We start from the raw sequence: 22,987 nt of genomic DNA, 5'->3' as shown, positions 1-22,987 counted from the left end.
CTAAGAGTTCGCACAAAACAGATTCACAAATTAAGAGAAAGAACATTAGAATGCTTTTCAAAAAAATTCTAAATTTATCAAAAGTGTAATGGTCCTTGAAAAATAATCAACAATCAAACCTATATTAGCCACAAATGTGTGCAGACACCATAGCCATACGTGAAAACATAAGCACTATTATGGGCTGAACTGTGTCCCCGAAAATTCATTTGTTGAAACCCAACTCCCAGTATCTCAGCACAGGGCTAAATTTGAAGATGTAGGTTTTTCAAGGAGCTAATTATAGTGAAATGAGGTCAGTAGGGTAGGCCTTGATCCAATATGACTGGTGTCCTCATAAGAAGAGGAGATTAGGTAGCAGCCACATACAAAGAGAAGACTGTGTTAGGATACAGGAAAAGACAACCGTGTGCAAGCAAAGGAGAGAGGCTTCAGAAGAGATCAAGACTGCCAGCACCTTATCTTGGATTTCCAACCCCAGAATTGTGAGACAGTAATTTCTGTTGTTTAAGCCACCCAATCTGGTGGTACTTTGTTATGGCTGCCCTAGAAGGCTAATACAAGTATGTCAGTGTCAATCACTTTTCTTCTGAGTCAGAACCAAGGAGAAGTTCTTTGGGTTGTTTCTAAAACAAAATGAACGAAAGAAATGAATTCTATATGATTTCCAGTCTTTCAAATCTTTGGGTTTTTCCGATTAACAAGAGAGGACTTGTCATGCTTTGACTATATCTGAACTTTCAACACAACTCTATACCCTTCCAAAATAAGTGTGGATTCATGCCTTACTCTATACTCATAAGCAAACTCCAGATGAAGACCTAAACATAAAAAGTAAAAAGCTAATAAAACAAAATGTAAGTCATCTTTGCAGCCTAGGAATGGATAAAGACTTTTTGAACATGAAGCTAAATCCATAAATTACAATGTTAAAATTGGATGGGTTTTCCTTCATCAAAATGAAGAATTGTGGTTCAACGAGGGTTACCTTAGAAAAAGTTAACAGACGAGAAAATATGTACAACATCTAAAGCCAAAGGAGATTAATAGCTAGAATATCCTCTCCCTCCAAAAAAAACAAAAACAAAACAAAAAACTGCTACAAATCAACAAGAAAATAATACAATCCCCAAAGAAAAATGGGTAAAAGATCTGAGTAGGTAAATCTTAGGGAAAGGTCAGATGTCTAATGAGTATATGAAGAAAAACTCAACACTATTAGCTACAAAAATACTTAAAGTTTAACAATCAATGAGATTCCATGTTGTCCATTAGAATTGCAAAAATAGAACACTAGATAATATCAAGTATTGGGAGGACATGGGAATGACAGAAACTATTAGGTACTATTGGAAAGAATGTAAACTTGTCTAGGAGTTCTGGAAAGCAATCTAACAGTACTGGGGAAATTAAATATGACAATGTCCTATGATCCAGCAATCCACTTCTGGTATGTATCTCAGATACAGTCACATCCAGATCCTTCTTAGAACATGTACTTGGATATTCCTGGCTGTATTATTTGTGATGGGAAAGTTAGAAACAATGCCCATCCTTGGGGGAAAGGATAAGTAAAATGAGGTGGAGACATACTATGAAAATATTAAGTATGCAATTATCTAAAACAACCAAGTACACATAGAGCAACACAAATAGATATAAAACGCAAGTTATTTATAGCACTACTCCACTTATTAAAAATGCATACCTACACAACCCATGACATATTTTCCAAAGATTATGTAAATGATACATATTGTGGTGTTTGCCTCCTGGAGGAGAGGAATGGGTGGAAAATGGGAATTAAGGGAAAGACTGAGAGAGACTATGGTCTTCCATGTATCTCAGCGGTTCACAACCAGAGTCAATTTTTTCTGTCCTCCCAGGGATATTTGGTATTTGGCAATGTATGGAAACATTTTTAGTTGTCACCACTTGGGGGGCAAGGTGCTACTGGCATCTAGTGGGCAGGGGCCAGGGATGCTGCTAAACACACACAATGAACAGGACAGCTTCCACAACAAAGAAGCATCCGTTCCAGTATCACTCTGATTTTAATTGCTCAAAGATTGTGAATAGGATAAACTGAGAGTAAGCCTTTAATAATTAAAGAAAAATAATTAAAAATGCCTCTCACTCCTTATCCTTTTCTCTCTTATGAGTTTCTCCTCCACATACGCATCTATTTAAATAGGAAGGGTGTCCAACTTAAGATGCACTGGGGGCTTCCACTAAACCTTCATGAATTTGGTGAAGGAGCTAAAAAGTATCCTAGGAGGGCAGCAATTCAAAAGAACAAATTGAGCCAGAGCAGGGTCAGAAGGAGACTCTGGGATGGCAGCCACAGAGGGACAAACGTGGGCCAAGGTGGGGCTGGGGTAGGGGTTGAGCTTCAACAAGAGGTTTGGGGCTAGGGTCCTTCCTTGAAACAAGAGAGAAGGAAAGAAAAGAGAATGTGACTCTTTCTTACCGTTTAACAGAACTTCAAACTTCTCTGAGCACCAGAATGGGCCTAATGTGTACCAGGTGGGATTTAAATTTAAATGAAAGCAAAATTTTTCAAATACTAGAGACTGTTAAACACTGAAATTGATTGCTTTGGTTATCCTGCTCTATTGGACATTGTTATCTTTTTAAAGGGATTGGGTATACAGTATTATAGTCTAATTTAGACTAAGGAGGAGCTTAAAGTTCTTAAGAGCTGTGATTTGTGTTTTCATGTTATTTTCCTTGAAGTTTTGGCAATTGCTCTTTGATACCTTGCCCGTGGCCACTCACATCCACCGAGAGCCTTTGAGGTTAAATTATCATGAATTATCTTCAAAGATTTTTGTCACTGTTGTTGCTGATGGTAGTGGTGGTGTTTTGTTTCGTTTGTTTTTTAAGAAATGAAAGTAAAAGTTTGACAAGTCTCTGGAGAAACATAACCCTCCCCAAATATTCAGTTCTAGCGGTAGGACTATGAATATATTCAGATCTCGAAGCAGTCTTTTTTTCTCCTCCAGATTTAAAAAAAAAAAAAAATTGAATTGAATTCTTATGAATCAGCTGGACTAATATTAGTTTACTTAACTTTTTTTTTTTAATTTAAAAGAGAAGAAAGGTAGGAAATATTGGGTACAGCTGCACATTATTCTAAGCTATGTCCCCACTCCAGCCCTCCAATAATTAAATCACCCTGTAATCATCCTTTGGAAACCACACTTCTGTCTCTTTAACAAGTGAAAATGAGAAGGGGGCGGGCCTCCGGAGTGTCGAAAGCTCTGATTGGTCCAGCTGGCAGGAAGTGGGCCGTGAGAGCGTCCCTTCTGTTTTTGTCCAGAGGCTGTAGGGTGAGTGGCCCGAGACCGTGCAGGGCTTAGGGACCCTGGACTGGTAGTTACTTTTAATCTCCAGAGTGCGAACGTGGGGTGAGAAACGGGTCCCGTTCATCGCTGTGGGTTCGGGGCCCTGGCAGCCTTCTTGCGGAGGTGCCACGCCCTAGAGGCTGGGCCGCGGTGGGCCCGGGGTCCTCTCGGACCGCCAGGACCAAGCAGTGGTCCGGGAACTGGAAGGAAGGTGTTCCCGGGGCGCTGGCCGCCGCCTTTGCAACTCGGCCGAGGCCCGTATCTCAACATAGATTTTCTTTTTCCCCTGTTCTGCAGGCTCGTTTCTGGCATCATGGCGCAAAGGGCCTTCCCGAATCCTTATGCCGATTATAACAAATCCCTGGCCGAAGGCTACTTTGATTCTGCTGGGAGGGTGAGTTTGGGAAATATCTGCCTGCATCCCTACCTCCAGCCCCAAGTGTTTGGAAAGTTCAGTTTTGCCTGAAAGAAAGGGATGAGCATCCTTTTAAAAAATATATAACAGGGTTTCACTCTAAACATACAAAATGTATTTTAAATATATAAAGTATATATGAAAATATACAATTTGAGCTCTAACATGTTGAACTTCTGTAAGGAGTCATTGTTAATATTATCAACAATAATTAATAATTGAAACAGTCTCAAACATTGATACTTAAATTATAAAAATTCGCGGCTCTGCAATTTTCTGTGTAATCTTGCATTTTTGATCACTTTGGGTTTGTTTTTTAAAGAGAGGTGAGAAATCCTGATGATATTTCATGGGTGCCGTGTTACTGTTTTATGATCGAACAGGAAGGAGTACAGACAGGGTAAGGACGAGAGTAAACCAGAATGTGGTGAAGACATCTTTAAACTGAAAGTGCTAAGAGAGATTTGGGACATAGTCCTGAAATCTTTGTATCATTTCCACTCTTCCCAGGACATCCCCACAATTGGAAAATAAATAAATACATAAAACTGGTCAGTTGAACTGGTGAGCACCTCACAAGTCAGTGTAAGAAAGAGAACCTGGATGTGAGATACCAGAAGCCTGTGTTTTCTCATGCCTCTGCATGTAATTGTTAAGAGGGAATACAGTTCTTTTTAATACCTAGTTGAGAAATCCTAAGAGTGAGTTAGGTTGGAAGAGTGATATCTTTAAATGTGCACACAGGTTTTTTTTTTTACATTTTACCAGTCTATTTCTTCTAAGCTTATCAGCCATATGAAAAGCATTTTGCATGTTGTAAGGGCCTTAGAGATTTCATATCTGCCAAGTGAACTTTCAGTGATTCTGTTGGTTCTTTCCTTAAAACACTTGTCATTATAAATTAACTTGGGTGAGTAAATGCAGGTAGGAGGAATGAAAGAGATGGAGAAGAGCTGTAAGATAGAAGGCTGCCAAAGTGTATGGAGCTAGAATCTATCTGATTCTTTTCAGACCAGAATTGAACTCCCTAAACAAAGCCTGTAATCATTACCTTGAAGTCAGATGGCTTCCTTTTGGCTGTTTGGACTTGCATTCTACCCAGCTCTGCAGATCCTGAAGCTGAAGCATTTGTCTTGTCTTGTTGGAGGAAGACCTGCTGCTTCATGCTTACTTGGCAAAGAGAACACTTGAGGATGGATCCTAATGACAGCAGCCTTCAATAACATGTATCTCACTATTTAGGCTGTTTATAAAGTAAATGCTTTTTATAAATTTAACTCTGTTTTCTAAGGGAGAAAAAAAATGTTCATAAATTTGAACTCTGGCCCCAAAATAATAGTGTAATTTATTGCCTAACACATTGTTTTTGGACCCATCCCAGAAAGAAATTAACCTACCAGTTTTAAAATTGTTTAATGTTGAACATCAAGGATCGGACCCTGAAGATCTGTCCCCCTTAATTTGTTAACGCAAAGATTTCAATAAGGAACTGCTCTATTTCCTGGCATCTATCAGAAAAAAAGCGTTTTTATACACTCTTCAAATTATTCCTAGGTTTGAATAATTTTGTGGTCTGCTACAAGAAATCAATATTCTTAGGCAGCTCACTTTTCTTAAATGCAATTATGTGCCAAATAGAAAGTGACTTCCCTTCTTGAGGCTGAGGCATTCTCATTATTCTTGGTTGCTTACAGTAAGGCCAGCAAGATAAGTTATCCATGATCTATGAACAGAATATGACATGTTCTTAGATGCACTCTTCCTTATAGTTGAGATTTATAGACCTTTATATCAATACTGAAGTATATTTTACCTTACAAAATGTATTTTTAAGGCTTGTTGAAATCTTAACCCCTTGGCAGACATTGTTAAATAAAGGGAGTGTGTCCATCAAACACTGGTTTCTTCTTCAGAGAGTGAAATAATGGATCATAATGGTGCTTCAGAATAAATAACCCAGATATGGTTAATCGTCTGATTTGCCTTATCAGAGATACTCTTCAGAGTATCAGTAAACCTTAATGTCTTTTATTATTATTAATCATTCTCATACCACCTTTTCTACATTTTTCAGTTTTTAAATGCCCTTTTTAAAAAATGAGGTTATGATGCTAACAGGTAGTAGTTAGGTTTGTTTTTATAGTCCTTGTGTGATGAAATAAAATGTCTGTATCCTTGCAATGTTCCCCAACATTGTTTCACAGTTTTACTGCTTTGTGAAATCCCAGTCTGGGAATCACAGCAGATTCCTAAAAATATTGAAGGATACATTAAAATGCTCTTTTAAGACACTTCATAATTCAGTGTATACAGAACTTTCAAAATATTTTTCAGTTACTTTTAGAACAAATAACATAATTATTCGGTATGCCTCACCGTTTGTGCCACATCTGTGGTCCTTTATATGGATGTCACTAACCCCACACCCCAGCCTCAGTGTGCTTTCAATCTGTATGCAAATTATTACTTTTTATAGACCATTGGACTGCTTAAAACAGTAAAAATATCAACATTTACATCCCAGAATGCAAAAGACATGAGAGACACAATCTCACTTGCTCCTCAATGCACCTTTTGAAATTGGTGGGACAAGTATTATTATCCTGACTTTACAGAGGCAACTGAAGCATAAAGGAGTTATGGGTTGAGCATGGTCACTCAGCTAATAGTGGATAAGGATGTAGCCAGGCTCATTCATTGAGCCGTATTTATGAGGCCCCAAGCCTTCTGGGCACTGTGCTGGGCATGGGTTTTTGATACTTGGTCTGATGTTCTTTCCACTCTGCTGAAGGCTCCTGATATCTGTAAATTTATTTTGCTTTTCTTATGCTACTGTTACAATTTTTTTTAATGTTTATACATTTTTTATAAATGGATTTTTTATAAATGTTCATCCTCATTTTTCAAATAACAGAAGCAATTAGAATGTTTCTTTAGGGGATTAACTGCTTGAATACTAAAACTCCAGTGGCTTGAAAACAGCAAACATTTTCTGATTTGTGCTTAGTTTAATAAAATGACTTTTATTATAATAAAAAATATTGGTTTAAATAATAGATGATTCTTAGTAGGTGGAAATTACTGTGATCCAGTTTATCATTGGCAGTCTATTTTAGTATTTAACTAAAAATTTTACGTAAAACATTTAAGTTATATCAAAAATATTTCCCTGGGCTTCCCTGGTGGCGCAGTGGTTGAGAATCCGCCTGCCGATGCAGGGGATACGGGTTCGTGCCCCGGTCCGGGAAGATCCCACGTGCCGCGGAGCGGCTGGGCCCGTGAGCCATGGCCGCTGAGCCTGCGCGTCCGGAGCCTGTGCCCCGCAATGGGAGAGGCCACAACAGTGAGAGGCCCGCGTACCACAAAAAAAAAAAAAAAAAAAAAAAACAAAAACAAAAATATTTCCCAACTTGAGTAAGAAAACACAGTAGTACTTTTAAGTTTTGTTAATTTGTTCTTGTTTAAGAACAAAGTAATTGTCCAGTTCTCTTAGGCAAAAAAAAAAATGAACTTAAGTGGAAATGAAGTACCCTCCTATTTTTAATAGCCTTTAGTCCAGGACACCCAGTGCCCCATATTTTTTGATAATTTGTTTTCCCTTTAATACCTACAGCTGACTACTGAGTTCTCACAACGCCTGAACAATAAGATTCGAGAGCTTCTTCAGCGAATGGAGAGAGGCCTAAAGTCAGCAGATCCTCGGGATAGCACTGTTTACACTGGCTGGGCAGGTATGAAGTGCTGACTGTGAACTGGCATAAGCGTGGTAGAGGAGAGCTGTCTGGCTGAATGCTGTACCCTTAAATGCTTCCTGCATCTGTGTAGGAGTAATTGCTTCTGGGGAGAATGCTGTGCTCTCAGCCTAACCTGGGTATCTTCTGGATCTTTAATAGTGCTCAGAATTTAGGGCAGGGCAAGCATATTCCTGTAATTCACGCCAGAGACAAATTTGGATGGCTGCCATACTTGGGAGAAAAATTGATGTTCAGCATTACATAGTTAATTCAGAGATGGAATTTCAGTGGGAAGAGTTGGGAAGATTCCCAGAATGCAGTGCCTGAAACAGAGGAATCTGCCCACGGGAAATAAAACACGTCCAGAATTGTCTTCTTTTTTTAACGTTACCACATAACAGGGATCCATAGAGGAACTCGGTAGAGTATAGATTCCGTGAACTAATCCTCCAGTATAGTTGTTGCTGGTTGGTGTACATTCACTGTTTTACTGGTTATTGAGAGGTTGAGAAAGTTTGGGAGGAAATAGTACATAAATGTCAAAAAAGTGAGAATGAGAGAAACCAAAGAAGGAAAGTTGTATAACTGCAGCTAGCTTACTAATAGAGAGAGAGAAGACAGCTTTCTAATCTTGAAGAAAGGATAATTTAGAGACTTAGTGTTTCCCAGTTACTCTGAAAAGCAGACAAGTAGGAAGAGGTTTTCAGCTTAAGGAGTTTGGATTTGATTTTAAGGCAATGACGCTTATCATAAACATGCAGGTTCCCGGGCCTCACAGTGAGTTCTGCTTCGGTAGTCTTGAACAGACCAGGAATCTGCAGTTTGCAAGCCTCAGTGGTCTTGATGTAGATGGTCATCCTTAGAGCATACTTTGAGAGCTTTTCTGAGAGGAATTTACCAATAGCAGTCTCTTAGCAATCCTCTCAGTTATGGCAAGTGACTTCTTTCTTATGAGGATGGGGAAGGCAGATAAAATCAGTAAAATTATAATCTCTCAGGGACGTTTAAGGTCAGTATTTTATAAAATAAAAGGAATAGACTAAATAGTGTTGGACCCTCCCTTTTATAGTTTAGTTTTATGATTTTTGTAGATTTTAGAAGCTTAACACAAGAAATGTTAAGGTGAGAATAAAGTGAAAGTATTTTGCTTCAAGAGACATTATAGCAACAGCTGTCATTTATTGAGTAGCTGCTGTTTCCAGTTGCACAGTAATTGGTAGATGAGTCTCATTAATGAGCATTACTGTTCTTTATTTTAAATTATGAGGATTTGAACAAAATAGGACAACTGAGACAGGTGGCTAGATTTAATTCCATAACTGATTGTTAAAAGAATGACTTAAATCTCTAACTCACTCGCTTCAGGTGAGCTTGTATTATTTATTATATATTATAAGGTAACTTGCTTTAGGAGAAAAAGAAGTGGTGATTGATTTCAAGTTTGAATTGATAGTTTGGCAGTATAAGGAAAAGCTCCTCTATTGGCAGGGCTAGTTGAGAAACAAAGTTACAATTTACTTGGAAAATAGAAAAAAAAAAATGTTACTCCAAAGTAAAATGCAAGTTTGTTTAAATTTTTTTGGCACTATGGAGTTTTTGGCATCATTTTCTTTGAATTGCCCATGTCCTTCCAACTTTTAATGCGTCAGTATCTATGATAGTCATTGCTGTCTCCTGAAAGCAGCTCATAGGGGCAATTGGCATACTAAGCAGTTTAGGATGTCTTCAGTTGCTGGTTAGTTTATGATGTAGCATAAAATTTTCTAGATAAATTTGCTAATGGCTTTCAAGGCAAAGTTCCTAATGTCTCCCCATCAAGCACTGTTAAAAAGCCATTGTTCCCACGTAAAATGGAGTCTCCTCCAGTGTTTTGATAAGTAAAATGCTTTCCTGTGCAGTGTTCCATCTGAATAGCATAAAACTCTGAGTTACATGAGAAACTAAAGCTGATCAACCGCAGAAAATCATAATACCTTTTCCCCCCATTATATTATGTCTTATCAAGTATCATCTATTCATAACTGCTATTTTATTACCAAAAATACATTAACATCTTAACACAATAAAAATACTTGGTGTTATGTCTCAAAGCAGTTTACATAATTATGTGGGTTTGTATGTTACTTTTTGTGCCTCATTATCTTAATTTTTTTTTTAATTAATTAATTTATTTATTTTTGGCTGCGTTGGGTCTTCGTTGCCGCGCCTGGGCTTTCTCTGGTTGCGGCGAGCAGGGGCTACTCTTCGTTGCAGTGTGTAGGCTTCTCATTGCGGTGGCTTCTCTTGTTGTGGAGCATGGGCTTTAGGCCCACAGGCTTCAGTAGTTGTGGCACGCGGGCTCAGTAGTTGTGGCACACGGGCTTAGTCGCTCTGCGGCATGTGGGATCTTCCCGGACTAGGGCTCAAACCCGTGTCCCCTGCATCGGCAGGCTGATCCTTAACCTCTGCGCCACCAGGCAAGTCCCTTCATTATCTTTCAAAAAGTAATACTTTTGAGGAAAAGGGGATTATATATTTTTAACTTTGTTCACCAAATTTAGGGTCATATTTCTATAAGTATTAACTTATTATTTGCTCTTGTTATTAACGTGTCTAAAATAATATTACTTTGGGAAATACTAATTGTAGAAATCCTTTAAAACTTTATTTTCTTCTTCAGCAATTCATGTTTATTAAGCATTTGTTGTCAATATGCAATGAAAGCTTTTGCATACAACACATAGTTTATTTGAGAAACTACATGACTGTTACAACTAGAACCTTATATTACCATCTTATTTTGTTAAGTTTCATTCCCCAGTGGAAGTATGGTCTGATATTTGTGCTGATTCAGATAGGCTTGGTTTTGGAATAGGATTGGGTTCAGTTGCATATACCCCAAATAATCAAAATTGCAGTGACTTAAATAAGATAGAAGTTTCTGTTTTGTTTTTTTTTCTCTAATGTAAAAGAAAGCCAGAGGGAGGGGGCCCAGGGCTGCTATGATGGCCTCAGGATGTCAAAAGGAACCCAGGCTCCTTTCTTTCTGCTACATCATCCCTCAGCCACTAGCTTCTAATCCTAGGCCAAATAGTGACTGAATATCCAGCCATTACATTGGCTTTTCAAGGCTGCAGGGAGTAAAAAGAGGCAAAGACAAATGCATTTCTTCCCTTTAAAAAGACTTTCTGGAAGTCCCACTCAGCATTTCAATTCTACTTTCTTTGTACTGGCTGGAGCATAGTCACATATTCATACCCCTTAGCAAGAAAGGATGGTGAATGTAGTCTGTTACCTGAAGTTCTGTTACTAAAGGAAAGAGGAGCATGGATTTGGGGTAAGACCTAGCAATCTCTGCTATAAGTTCTGTATAACAAAAAAAAATGATCCTTTTTTGTTCCTGTGTTTGCACAGAGTATTTAGACAGCAAGACACAATTTTTTCGTCTGCCAAAGGATCTCTAGCTTCTGCCCACTCTGGGGAAATTTTTATAAGGATAAATTTACGAATGTCTGTAAATATTTGAAATTTGCTAAGCAATATTTTGCCTGCTCTATATTTCTAGAGAAAGTGATATTTAATTTTGATTGAAAATGTCTTATTCATTTTTAAGTTCATTTGTTTATTGCAGTAATAGTCTTTTCATAAAGCCTGCGATAGAAAGGAGGTATTATAGAAATGCCAAATCATAAATAATTTTTGTACAGCCAAGTGTAATTTCAATTTAGAAAGGGGCTACAGCAGGTTCTAAATTTGATACTGGGAATCATTATTGTTTTCTCAGCTTGATTAAACAGCTCTCTGCCTGCCCTTTCTGCTTCCTCTCAAGTCTTGTTTGCTTCTTGCAGGGATATAAAGTCCTTAATTTGTTTTTTGTTTTCTTTTTTTTAGTTATTTCTGAGATATACATTTTAAACTAATAACTAGAATTATGACTTATAACATTATACCAGAACATATAAGATTTTTAGAAATTTCATATAATATCTGAACCATTTATATTAATATAGTTCCATAAAAATAACCCAAAGTAAGTTTAGTATTAGTTGTTTTTTTTTCTTTGTTTTTTTATACTGCAGGTTCTTATTAGTCATCAATTTTATACACATCAGGGTGTACATGTCAGTCCCAATCGCCCAATTCAGCACACCACCATCCCCACCCCACCGCAGTTTTCCCCCCTTGGTGTCCATACGTTTGTTCTCTACATCTGTGTCTCAACTTCTGCCCTGCAAACTCGTTCGTCTCTACCATTTTTCTAGGTTCCACATACATGCGTTAATATATGATATTTATTTTTCCCTTTCTGACTTACTTCACTCTGTATGACGGTCCCTAGGTCCATCCATGTCTCAACACATGACTCAATTTCATTCCTTTTTGTGGATGACTAATATTCCATTGTATATATGTACCACACATCTTCTTTATCAATTCATCTGTCGATGGGCATTTAGGTTGCTTCCATGACCTGGCTATCGTAAATAGTGCTGCAAGGAACATTGGGGTGCATGTGTCTATTTGAATTATGGTTTTCTTTAGGTATATGCCCAGTAGTGGGATTGCTGGATTATATGGTAATCCTATTTTTAGTTTTTTAAGGATCCTCCATACTGTTCTCCATAGTGGCTGTATCAATTTACATTCCCACCAACAGTGCAAGAGGGTTCCCTTTTCTCCACACCCTCTCCAGCATTTGTTGTTTGTATATTTTCTGCTGATGCCTATTCTAACTGGTGTGAGGTGATACCTCATTGTACTTTTGATTTGCATTTCTCTAATAGTGATGTAGAGCAGCTTTCCATGTGCTTCTTGGCCATCTGTATGTCTTCTTTAGAAAAATGTCTATTTAGGTCTTCTGCGCACTTTTGGATTGGGTTGTTTGTTTCTTTAATATTGAGCTGCATGAGCTATTTATATATTTTGGAGATTAATCCTTTGTCTGTTGATTCGTTTGCAAATATTTTCTCCCATTCTGAGTGTTGTCTTTTCATCTTCTTTATGGTTTCCTTTGCTGTGCAAAAGCTTTGAAGTTTCATTAGGTCTCATTTGTTTATTTTTATTTTTATTTCCAGGTCCCATTTGTTTATTTTTATTTTTATTTCCATTACTCTAGGAGGTGGATCAAAAAGGATCTTGCTGTGATTTATGTCAAAGTGTGTTCTTCCTATGTTTTCCTCTAAGAGTTTTATAGTGTCCGGTCTTACATTTCGGTCTCTAATCCATTTTGAGTTTATTTTTGTGTATGGTGTTAGGGAGTATTCTAATTTCATTGTTTTACATATAGCTGTCCAGTTTTCACAGCACCACTTAATGAAGAGACTGTCTTTTCTCCATTGTATATCTTTGCCTCCTTTGTCATAGATTAGTAGACCATAGGTGCGTGGGTTTATCTCTGGGCTTTCTATCTTGTTCCATTGATCTATGTTTCTGTTTTTGTGCCAGTACCATATTACCTTGATGACTGTAGCTTTGTAGTATAGTCTGAAGTCAGGGAGTCTGATTGCTACAGCTCCGTATTTTTTTCCCTCAAGATTGCTGTGGCTATTCGGGGTCTTTTGTGTCTCCATACAAATTTTAAGATGATTTGTTCTAGTTCTATAAAAAATGCCATTGGTAATTTGATAGGGATTGCATTGAATCTGTAGATTGCTTTGGGTAGTATAGTCATTTTCACAATATTGATTCTTCCACTCCAAGAACATGGTGTATCTCTCCATCTGTTGGTATCATATTTAATTTCTTTCATCAGTGTCTTATAGTTTTCTGCATACAGGTCTTTTGTCTCCCTAGGTAGGATTTTTTGTGTGTGTGTGCTAGGCGGGCCTCTCACTGTTGTGGCCTCTCCTGTTGCGGAGCACAGGCTCCGGACACGCAGGCTCAGTGGCCATGGCTCACGGACCCAGCCGCTCCACAGCATGTGGGATCCTCCCGGACCGGGGCACAAACCCACGTCCCCTGCATCGGCAGGCAGACCCTCAACCACTGCGCCAGCAGGGAAGCCCTCCCTAGGTAGGTTTATTCCTAGGGATTTTATTCATTTTGTTGCAGTGGTAAATGGGAGTGTTTCTATAATTTCTCTTTCAGATGTTTCATCATTAGTGTATAGGAATGCAAGAGATTTCTGTGCATTAATTGTGTGTCCTGCAACTTTACCAAATTCATTGATTAGCTCTAGTAGTTTTCTGGTGGTCTCTTTTGGATTCTCTATGTATAGTATCATGAAATCTGCAAACAGTGACAGTTGTACTTCTTCTTTTCCAATTTGTATTCCTTTTATTTCTTTTTCTTCTCTGATTGCTGTGGCTAGGACTTCCAAAACTATGCTGAATAATAGTGGTGAGAGTGGACATCCTTGTCTCGTTCCTGATCTTAGAGGAAATGCTTTCAGTTTTTCACCATTGAGAATGATGTTGCTGGGGGGTTGTCATATATGGACTTTATTATGTTGAGGTAGGTTCCCTCTATGCCCACTTTCTGGAGAGTTTTGATCATAAATGGGTGTTGAATTTTGTCAAAAGCTTTCTCTGCATCTATTGAGATGATCATATGGTTTTTCTCCTTCAGTTTGTTGATATGGTGTATCAAGTTGATTGATTTGCATATATTGAAGAATCCTTGGATTCCTGGAATAAACCCCACTTGATCATGGTGTATGATCCTTTTAATGTGCTGTTGGATTCTGTTTGCTAGTATTTTGTTGAGGATTTCTGCATCTATATTCATCTGTGATATTGGTCTGTAATTTTCTTTTTTTATAGTATCTTTGGTTTTGGTATCAGTGTGATGGTGGCCTCATAGAATGAGTTTGGGAGTTTTCCTTCCTCTGCAATTTTTTGGAACAGTTTGAGAAGGATGGGTGTTAGCTCTTCTCTAAATGTTTGATAGAATTCACCTGTGAAGCCATCTGGTCCTGGGCTTTTGTTTGTTGGAAGATTTTTAATCACAGTTTCAATTTCATTACTTGTGATTGGTCTGTTCATATTTTCTTTTTCTTCCTGGTTCAGTCTTGGAAGGTTATACCTTTCTAAGAACCTGTCCATTTCTTCCAGGTTGTCCATTTTATTGGCATAGAGTTGCATGTAGTAGTCTCTTAGGATACTTTGTATTTCTGTGGTGTCTGTTGTAACTTCTCCTTTTTCATTTCTAATTTTATTGATTTAAGCCCTCTCCCTCTTTTTCTTGATGAGTCTGGATGATGGTTTATCAATTTTGTTTATCTTCTCAAAGAACCAGCTTTTAGTTTTACTGATCTTTGCTATTGTTTTCTTTGTTTCTGTTTCATTTATTTCTGCTCTGATTTTTATGATTTCTTTCCTTCTGATAACTTTGGGTTTTGTTTGTTCATCTTTCTCTAGTTCCTTTAGGTGTAAGGTTAGATTGTTTACTTGAGATTTTTCTTGTTTCTTGAGGTAGGCTTTTATAGCTATAAACTTCCCTCTTAGAACTGCTTTTGCTGCATCCCATAGGTTTTGGATCATCGTGTTTTCATTGTCATTTGTCTCTAGGTATTTTTTGATTTCCTCTTTGATTTCCTTCAGTGATCTCTTGGTTGTTTAGTAACATATTGTTTAGCCTCCATGTGTTTGTGTTTCTTACATTTTTTTCCTTGTAATTCATTTCTAATCTCATAGCATTGTGGTCAGAAAAGATGCTTGATATGATTTCAATTTTCTTAAATTTACTGAGGCTTGATTTATAACCCAAGATGTGATCTATCCTGGAGAACGTTCCATGCGCACTTGAGAAGAAAGTGTAATATGCTGGTTTTGGATGGAATATACTATAAATTTCAATTAAATCTATCTGGTCTATTGTGTCATTTAAAGCTTCTGTTTCCTTATTTATTTTCATTTTGGATGATCTGTCCATTGGTGTAAGTGAGGTGTTAATGTCCCCCAGTATTATTGTGTTACTGTCAATTTCCTCTTTTATAGCTGTTAGCAGTTGCCTTATGTATTGAGGTGCTCCTGTATTGGGTGTATATATATTTATAATTGTTATATCTTCTTCTTGGATTGATGCCTTGATCATTATGTAGTGTCCTTACTTGTCTCTTGTAACATTCTTTATTTTAAAGTCTAGTTTCTCTGATATGAGTATAGCTACTCCAGCTTTCTTTTGATTTCCATTTGCACGGAATATGTTTTTCCATCCCCTCACTTTCAGTCTGTATGTGTCCCTAGGTCTGAAGTGAATCTCTTTGAGGCAGCATATATATGGGTCTTGTTTTTGTATCCATTCAGGAAGCCTGTGTCTTTTGGTTGCAGCATTTAATCCATTCACGTTTAAGGTAATTATCGATATGTATGTTCCTATGACCATTTTCTTAATTGTTTTGGGTTTGTTTTTGTAGATCCTTTTCTCCTCTTGTGTTTCCCAGTTAGAGAAGTTCCTTTAGCGTTGTAGAGCTTGTTTGGTGGTGCTGAACTCTCTTAGCTTTTTCTTGTCTGTAAAGCTTTTGATTTCTCCATCGAATCTGAATGAGATCCTTGCCTGGTAGAGTAATATTGGTTGTAAGTTCTTCCCTTTCATCACTTTAAGTATATCATGCCGCTCCCTTCTGGCTTGTAGAGTTTCTGCTAAGAAAACAGCTGTTAACCTCATGGGAGTTCCCTTGTATGTTATTTTTCATTTTTCCCTTGGTGCTTTCAATAATTTTTCTTTGTCTTTAATTTTTGCCAATTTGATAACTGTGTGTCTCTGTGTGTTTCTCCTTGGTTTTATCCTGTATGGGACTAGCTGTGCTTCCTGGACTTGGGTGGCTATTTCCTTTCCCATGTTAGGGAAGTTTTTGACTACAGTCTCTTCAAATATTTTCTCCGTTCTTTTCTCTTTCTCTTCTCCTTCTGGGACCCCTATAATGCGAATGTTGTTGCATTTAATGTTGTCCCAGAGGTCTCTTAGGCTGTCTTCATTTCTTTTCATTCTTTTTTCTTTATTCTGGTCCGCAATTGTGAATTCCACTAATTTGTCTTCCCGGTCACTTTTCCGTTCTTCTGCCTCAGTTATTCTGCTATTCATTCCTTCTAGTGTATTTTTCATTTAGTTATTGTATTGTTTATCTCTGTGTGTTCTTTAATTCTTCTCGGTCTTTGTTAAACATGTCTTGCATCTTCTCAATCTTCGCCTCCATTTTTTTTTTCCGAGGTCCTGGATCATCTTCACTATCATTATTCTGAATTCTTTTTCTGGAAGGTTGCCTATCTCCACTTCATTTAGTTGTTTTTCTTGGGTTTTATCTTGTTCCTTCATCTGGTACATAGCCCTCTGCCTTGTCATCTTGTCTATGTTTCTGTGAATGTGGTTTTTATTCCACAGGCTGCAGGATTGTAGTTCAAAGTCCTTAATTTGTTTGAAGCATTTATCAATCCATAGTACACCCCATAATAATGTGTCTGTGTTTCTGGTTCATGACTCTAAAGAAAACTACAGAGCTAGGCTGCCCAACTTCATTATACCTCATTCATGCTATGCCTAGATTTGTCTCAGTTAGTCACTTGATCTTGAAAGAGTTTTAGTGAAGAGAGGAGGCACCCATATGTTTTTAATGTTACATATGTACTTCAGACTGAAAAACTGGACTCATGTCATTTTTTCCTATTTTCTGTTTTGGTTTTTTTGTTGTTGTTCATCAAAAATTGAGACAGTTAGTGACAGGGTACTTATTGGAATTTCTGCTAGAGCACCTCTGTGTGTTGTATTTGCTTTAGAAAACACCATGATGCTTTATTGGTAAGGGTGATACATACAGGTTTAAGTTGAAATTTAAAAGAAGCAAATCATTGCTTTAGAAAGTTAACCTTCATTTCACAAACTATTTTACAGCTGAAATTATCTTGGCTTTTATTTTTAAATGAAGCAGAGGATATAATACAGTGATGAGAGTGGTTAACATAAGCTTTTAATAGGATTCAGACATCATCTTCTCCAATGCCTGCATATTTATTTATACATATGGGTTGTCATAGTGCAGTTTTATAAGCCGTATTCTTGGCTTTTACTTTTTTTTATTCACAGCAGAGAGGTAAAATGCCTTGACCCTTACTTAGGAAGGAAAGGAGGGAAGACTTTTTAAAACCCCACAGCTGTCTCATATTGGCAAATGAAGTAGTTATTACCGTAAATCCTCTCTGTTACTTATTCAGGAATGAAGTGTCATGAATAATCAATTTTTCAGTTACTAATTGAGCGTTAAAAAATTATTACTATATATTAATGTTCAAAAAACAAGAATTCAATACTTTAATAATAAAATACATTGATTGAATGAATTTTGGTTCCTGAAGGAATGAGGATCATCACTGTGCAGTTTTGTGATCATTTGACTGTGGAAAGACAGGAGTAAAGATTAAAACATGATTCTTGTTAATAAAATGTTAATAGGATTGACATTTGAATGATGGGAGCCAGAGTGTGTGTGCATGTATGCCAGTAACTAATGTTAATGCCAGGCACTGATAAGTGCTTTGCATTAAATAACACATCTAAATCTCAAAACAACTCTGTGGTGTGGATACTATTCACATCCTGATTTCACAGATGAGATAACTGAAGCAAAGTGAAGCTGAGTTCCTTGTTCAAGGTTACTCAGCTAGTAAGTGCCAAAGATAAGATTCGATGCAGCAAGCCTGGCTTTAGAGCCCTGCTCTTTACCCCATGAGAGTGTGAGAGAGAGAGAGAGAGAGAGAGAGAGAGAGAGAGAGAGAGAGAGAGAGAGAGAGAGAGAGAGAGAGAGAGTGTGTGTGTGTGTGTGTGTGTGTGTGTATGTGTTGTTTACTTTCCACTCCTACGTTCTAGTTTACTCCATGCATTTTATAAGTGAAGAAGATCTACACATAACCTTGTAAGATGGAATAATTTCAGTGATACCTACATGATGATACTCATGCTGTACAAACTTTTTAGAAATGGCTAATGACTAGTTAATTTTAAGTGTTTTAGGAAGAAAAATCAGAATAAGCCCTGCTCAAACATGACAGGAATTTGGAAAGCTAGAAGGAAAGATGGCTTGTTAGACAGGCAACAGTAATTACTATTAAAATGTCTACAGGAAAAAGTTGTTTGGGACTGGACATAGAGGAAACCCTAGAAAGATTTATGGGCATTGGCAGCTAGAAAAGTGTAATCTCCAGCATTGTTCCATAGAAGGTGTTTTTCCCCTTCCTAATCCTGAATTAATATATTCAGTGTGGTTTCAGGATAGAAAATTAACTCGGCCAAAACAGAAGCTTTTCCTCATAATTCCTTGTATTTGAAAAGGCATGTTGAGGATCTTCTTGAGTAAAATATTGCCCCTAGTCTGAAAGCAATCTGTAGCTCTTCCAACTGTTAATAAGCAATATTTGAAATGAACAGCCTCAGTTCTTTTCACCGAAATCCTCCTTTATAAAATTTAATACACTGAAGTGCAGTGCATCATGATATTGATGTATGACATATACCAGCAGTAAGCATTGAGTTGTTCTTTTTTAGCCTTAATCCTATCCTAGTAGATTTTCAAGAATTCTTTGCTGCATGATCCCAGTTTGGGGGCTAAGGGAAGCCATGTGGTTCTTTATGCCTGTGCATATAGCAGACAGTGTAGAAAAATAGCAGGCATGGAAGCCCCTTAAGATCAAATCTAAGGGCCAGCTATTAAGTGATGGTAGGTGGTATCCAGGGATCTCTGGGGACTCACCAGAGAGCATGATGCCCCCTGCCACCTGGGTTTTGTTTGAAGTATATCTGTTCTAGGGTGGAGAAGATTTTAAAGTGCTTTATAAAATGGAAAACATGAAACACTGTTGAGGAATTGCTGTTATAAAGGATTAAATGAGCAGATGAAGTATTCTCGTGTTTGAAGTAAGCATTTAGTAGGAAAGATTGCTTCCCTCGCAGATAACAAAGGAGGAGAGTTAAATAAACCCAAGGGATGGCTGATCTCACTAGTATCTTTAAGAGAGAATGAGGGAAAGTGCTAGCCCTCATTTAATTTCATTTTTTCCCACTCTTAGCTATGATAATTCCCAAGGGAAATGATGATCAGCTCACACTTAAAAATTACACACAGGACTCTAGGGGCTTTAGTTCTAGAAGCCATGACCCAATATTCTATAACCAACTCACAAAGTTAATGAGGCTAAGATTGGCATATATTTCCTCTTTTCAAGTATTAGATAACATTTTAAATAAGAGGATATGCAGCATAATCCCTAGAGTAATATCAACTCACGCTCTAAATGCAAGTTATTAAAGTGTTTCAAGATGCTGTTCCTCTGATCTGCCAAATGTATAGCCTCTGAGCTACAGCTTTAGCATGTGGGTCTTAGTTTCTGCAGATACCAGACTTGTTTGAAAGGAATTGCAAGGGCCAGGTGTCTTTTCTTTGCAATTTGATATTCTTATAAGTAGCTCTTCATCAGAGCCAGCATTCCATTGTCTAATTTGAGCCCTGACCAAGTGTCCTTCACCTTCATGAGAAGCACTAAACTGTTAGGACAAACAGAAGGCATCAGTAGCATGGATCTACACCGGGTCTATCAGAGCTCTTCACAGTGACTGCTAGACAGATGAATGCACCAAGAATGTCGCCTGCTTTCTTTGTGCCTGCACTTTATATGGTGCTGGTATCATTGTGCTGTCAGTAATCTTAAATGGCTGAGACACAAGCTTGAAACAGCTGGAGGGTTTCGATATCACCAGTGTGCTTGGGTGAAGCCCAGAGCAGGATGAGAATGTTTGTAGATAGATCAGAAGAAGCAGGAGGAGGTAAAGAAAGAAGACATATCTAAGCATTTGATTTTTATGGACAACACCAGGAGACTGAGGCCGTGTCTTGTCATTTTCATTCCATTAACTTCAGCAGTTAATACAATGCCAGGTCCATAGTTGGTGCTTAAAAAATATTTGTTGAATGAACAAATGAATGAATGAATGAACGGAGAGTGGCCTCCTGTTACTACTCTAGCTACCATCTAAGCAAACTAAAAACAATAACAAACATAACTAGGTGGAATGGGGAAAGGGTGGGAATCCAACTCATTTCATGTCTTTTAGGATGTAAAAGAGTCAGTCACATCTCTTTCCCTTCAACCTCTGATGCAGTTGAGCATGAACTGAGAAATGAGACAGGGCTCATAATATTCACTTTACACCTGGTAAAGCTGAATAAAGCGCATACTGTTTAGACCTGGACATAAAGTGGGCTTCCTTCTTCTTGCACCCTATTTGAATTTACCTCCATAGACTCAAAGAACATCTGGACAGCCAAAGAATGGATTATGACATGAGAAACAGGATTGAGAAGAGAGAGCGCCTGATGCGGGAAGACCCCCAGAAAGCTCAAGGTGGTACACGTATAGGGAACACTTTGCTAATCCTCCCCAGTCTGAGGAGCCAGTGAGGGAGGAGAGAGGCAGGAAATGGGAAGAGGAAGAATATGGTTCCCTCTGTACTTTCTGTCCCTTGAGATCAGGCATCAGTGATGAGACAAAGTGACTCATTCAACACTCATGGAGATCCACAGTCTAATGGGGATTGGACATTTATTGAGTAGATACTATGTGCTGGGGACTGTTGTACTGATCAGAATGATGTACAGTGACTGTGGAGTAGCTACTGTTATTTTCATTTTATAGATAAAGATGCTCAGGCACAGAAAGGCTTAGTAAGTGGGGTTAAGATCACACAGCTGGGAAGTGGCAGAGCTAGGCTTCAGTCCCAGGTAGTGATTCCTGAACCCGTGCTTCTTAATGACGACTACGCTGAAGGAGTTATCATCTGTTACGGTAGTCTGAATAAAAGACTAGGAGTGCTTCCTAGTTTGACAGTTACAAAGCAGTGCACTGTAGGGCACTGAGGGAAGGAAGGAGGAAAGTATATATCTCCTTTTTGTAAATTTTAATCTCTTTTCCTATTTATCTCTGGAAATAGATAACAGAGAAAAGAAGACACATCTTCAGAGTGCTCATTTGCCTTTCTTTCTTTTTTTTTTTTTTTTTTTTTTTTTTTGCGGTACGCGGGCCTCTCACTGCTGTGGCCTCCTGTTGTGGAGCACAGGCTCCGGACACGCAGGCTCAGCGGCCACAGCTCACGGGCCCAGTCGCTCCGCGGCATGTGGGATCTTCCCGGACCGGGGCACGAACCCGTGTCCCCTGCAGCGGCAGGCGGACTCTCAACCACTGCGCCACCAGGGAAGGCCTCATTTGCCTTTCTTAATTTACATTTACATTTCTTTGTTTGGGTCAATATTATTAAATTAAGGGTGTGGAGTCACACCCTTAGTCACACCTTAGTTTCCTCCCCACATTACCTGTATTAAAAGTGCTGGAGTATTTGGAAAGCCAGCACTGTGCCGGGCTTTAATCTGAAGACTCACTGGATGCACTAGTCAGTGTAGTGTTTACATCCAGGCTTTGTGGAGAGTAACTGCAGTGACTAGGAATGGGAATTCTGCCCTGAAGACCCTGTCATTTCGTTGAAGAAATGGAAACACACACACTCAAAACACAACCAGAATTTAGACAGTTACAGAATAACACATTAGAAAGTACCAACCTGCTTAAAAAGCAGGTGATCATGATGTATGAGGTTAATCAGAGAAAACTTTCATTTCTTATATTTTCATTAATCTGAAAGGAAAAAAAAAATTAAGTAATTGATGAGCCTTTAAAGTTTCAACTAGGGAACAGTTTATTTGAATCTCAGGTTGGAACAACCCTTGCCCCCGCCTTTAGGAAGTTCTTGTCTCCGTATCACTCAAAACTATTAAGACCCATTCTTGGGCATTAGCTGAACATCTCTAGTGGCTCCAGCAGTACCCGTAATCTGAACATGATTTTTCCCACCAGAGTACATGAAGAGAGTCTTCAAAAGCACCTAACCTACAAGGAAATGACTTGCAGATCTGAAGTACCATGGCAAAGGTTTTACATCAGTGTAGGCTGGTGGTAAAATAAGTGAATAATGTTGAGGAATAATCTCTATAAAATGCAGAATTACAGAGAAGTGCTTTGAGAGCTTCATACATCTGTGGAGATCTGTATCATCTCCATAGACATTTGAGATGCATCGAGGTGTTGATTGGTCAAGATGAATAGGACTAATGATCCCTCAGAAATCCAAAGGCTGAGTATTAATTACTTCTCAACAGCTGGCTATATTTATAGTACTACTGGGGATAAGTAGCTGAGTAAGGAAACTGCAGATTTAGAAGTGTCCCTAAACAATTTACCCTCCCTTCCCAGAGTTGTAGCTACAGAAGGAAACAGAATAGAAAAAATCTGGTTCAGAGCTTCCATACTGAAAGCCAGGACATATTCCTGTTACAGCAAAGTTTTATTTGTTTTCGTCTTTCAAGTAAATTAGTTTTCAACATTTCAAAACCAAGAGATTCGTAGGACGAGCTGCGAGGCAGTGCCAGACATCCTGAACTTCTTATGAAGAATGACATCTGTCCCTGGTGTTCAAAACAGTGCTGTCCTTAGACCATTCTGCTGTGATGGATAGTTTCTTTGCTGTCCATACAGCAG

The 22,987-nt window shown here is 38.2% G+C and overlaps 1 protein-coding gene across 3 annotated transcripts in view; it reads left to right on the top strand.

Annotated features, from left to right (window-relative positions):
* The first annotated feature begins 3,256 nt into the window (after positions 1-3,256).
* The window catches only part of LANCL1 (LanC like glutathione S-transferase 1), a 44,106-nt gene continuing 24,375 nt past the window's right edge, over positions 3,257-22,987 (top strand). The window contains exons 1-3 of one of the 3 annotated variants that reach the window (XM_059053765.2): positions 3,257-3,332; positions 3,645-3,741; positions 7,376-7,493. In XM_059053765.2, the coding sequence (XP_058909748.1) occupies positions 3,661-3,741; positions 7,376-7,493 (199 nt within the window). In that variant the 5' untranslated portion in view covers positions 3,257-3,332; positions 3,645-3,660. Of the gene's footprint in view, positions 3,411-3,644; positions 3,742-7,375; positions 7,494-22,987 lie in introns of all 3 variants that reach the window. The other 2 variants (XM_059053766.2, XM_067026809.1) reach the window with 2 other exon arrangements.

The sequence above is a fragment of the Kogia breviceps genome, chromosome 2 (assembly GCF_026419965.1).
Source record: "Kogia breviceps isolate mKogBre1 chromosome 2, mKogBre1 haplotype 1, whole genome shotgun sequence".
Classification (NCBI taxonomy): domain Eukaryota; kingdom Metazoa; phylum Chordata; class Mammalia; order Artiodactyla; family Physeteridae; genus Kogia; species Kogia breviceps.
The sequence above is the reverse complement of the archived record's forward strand: the minus strand, read 5'-3'. Positions and strand labels throughout refer to the sequence as shown.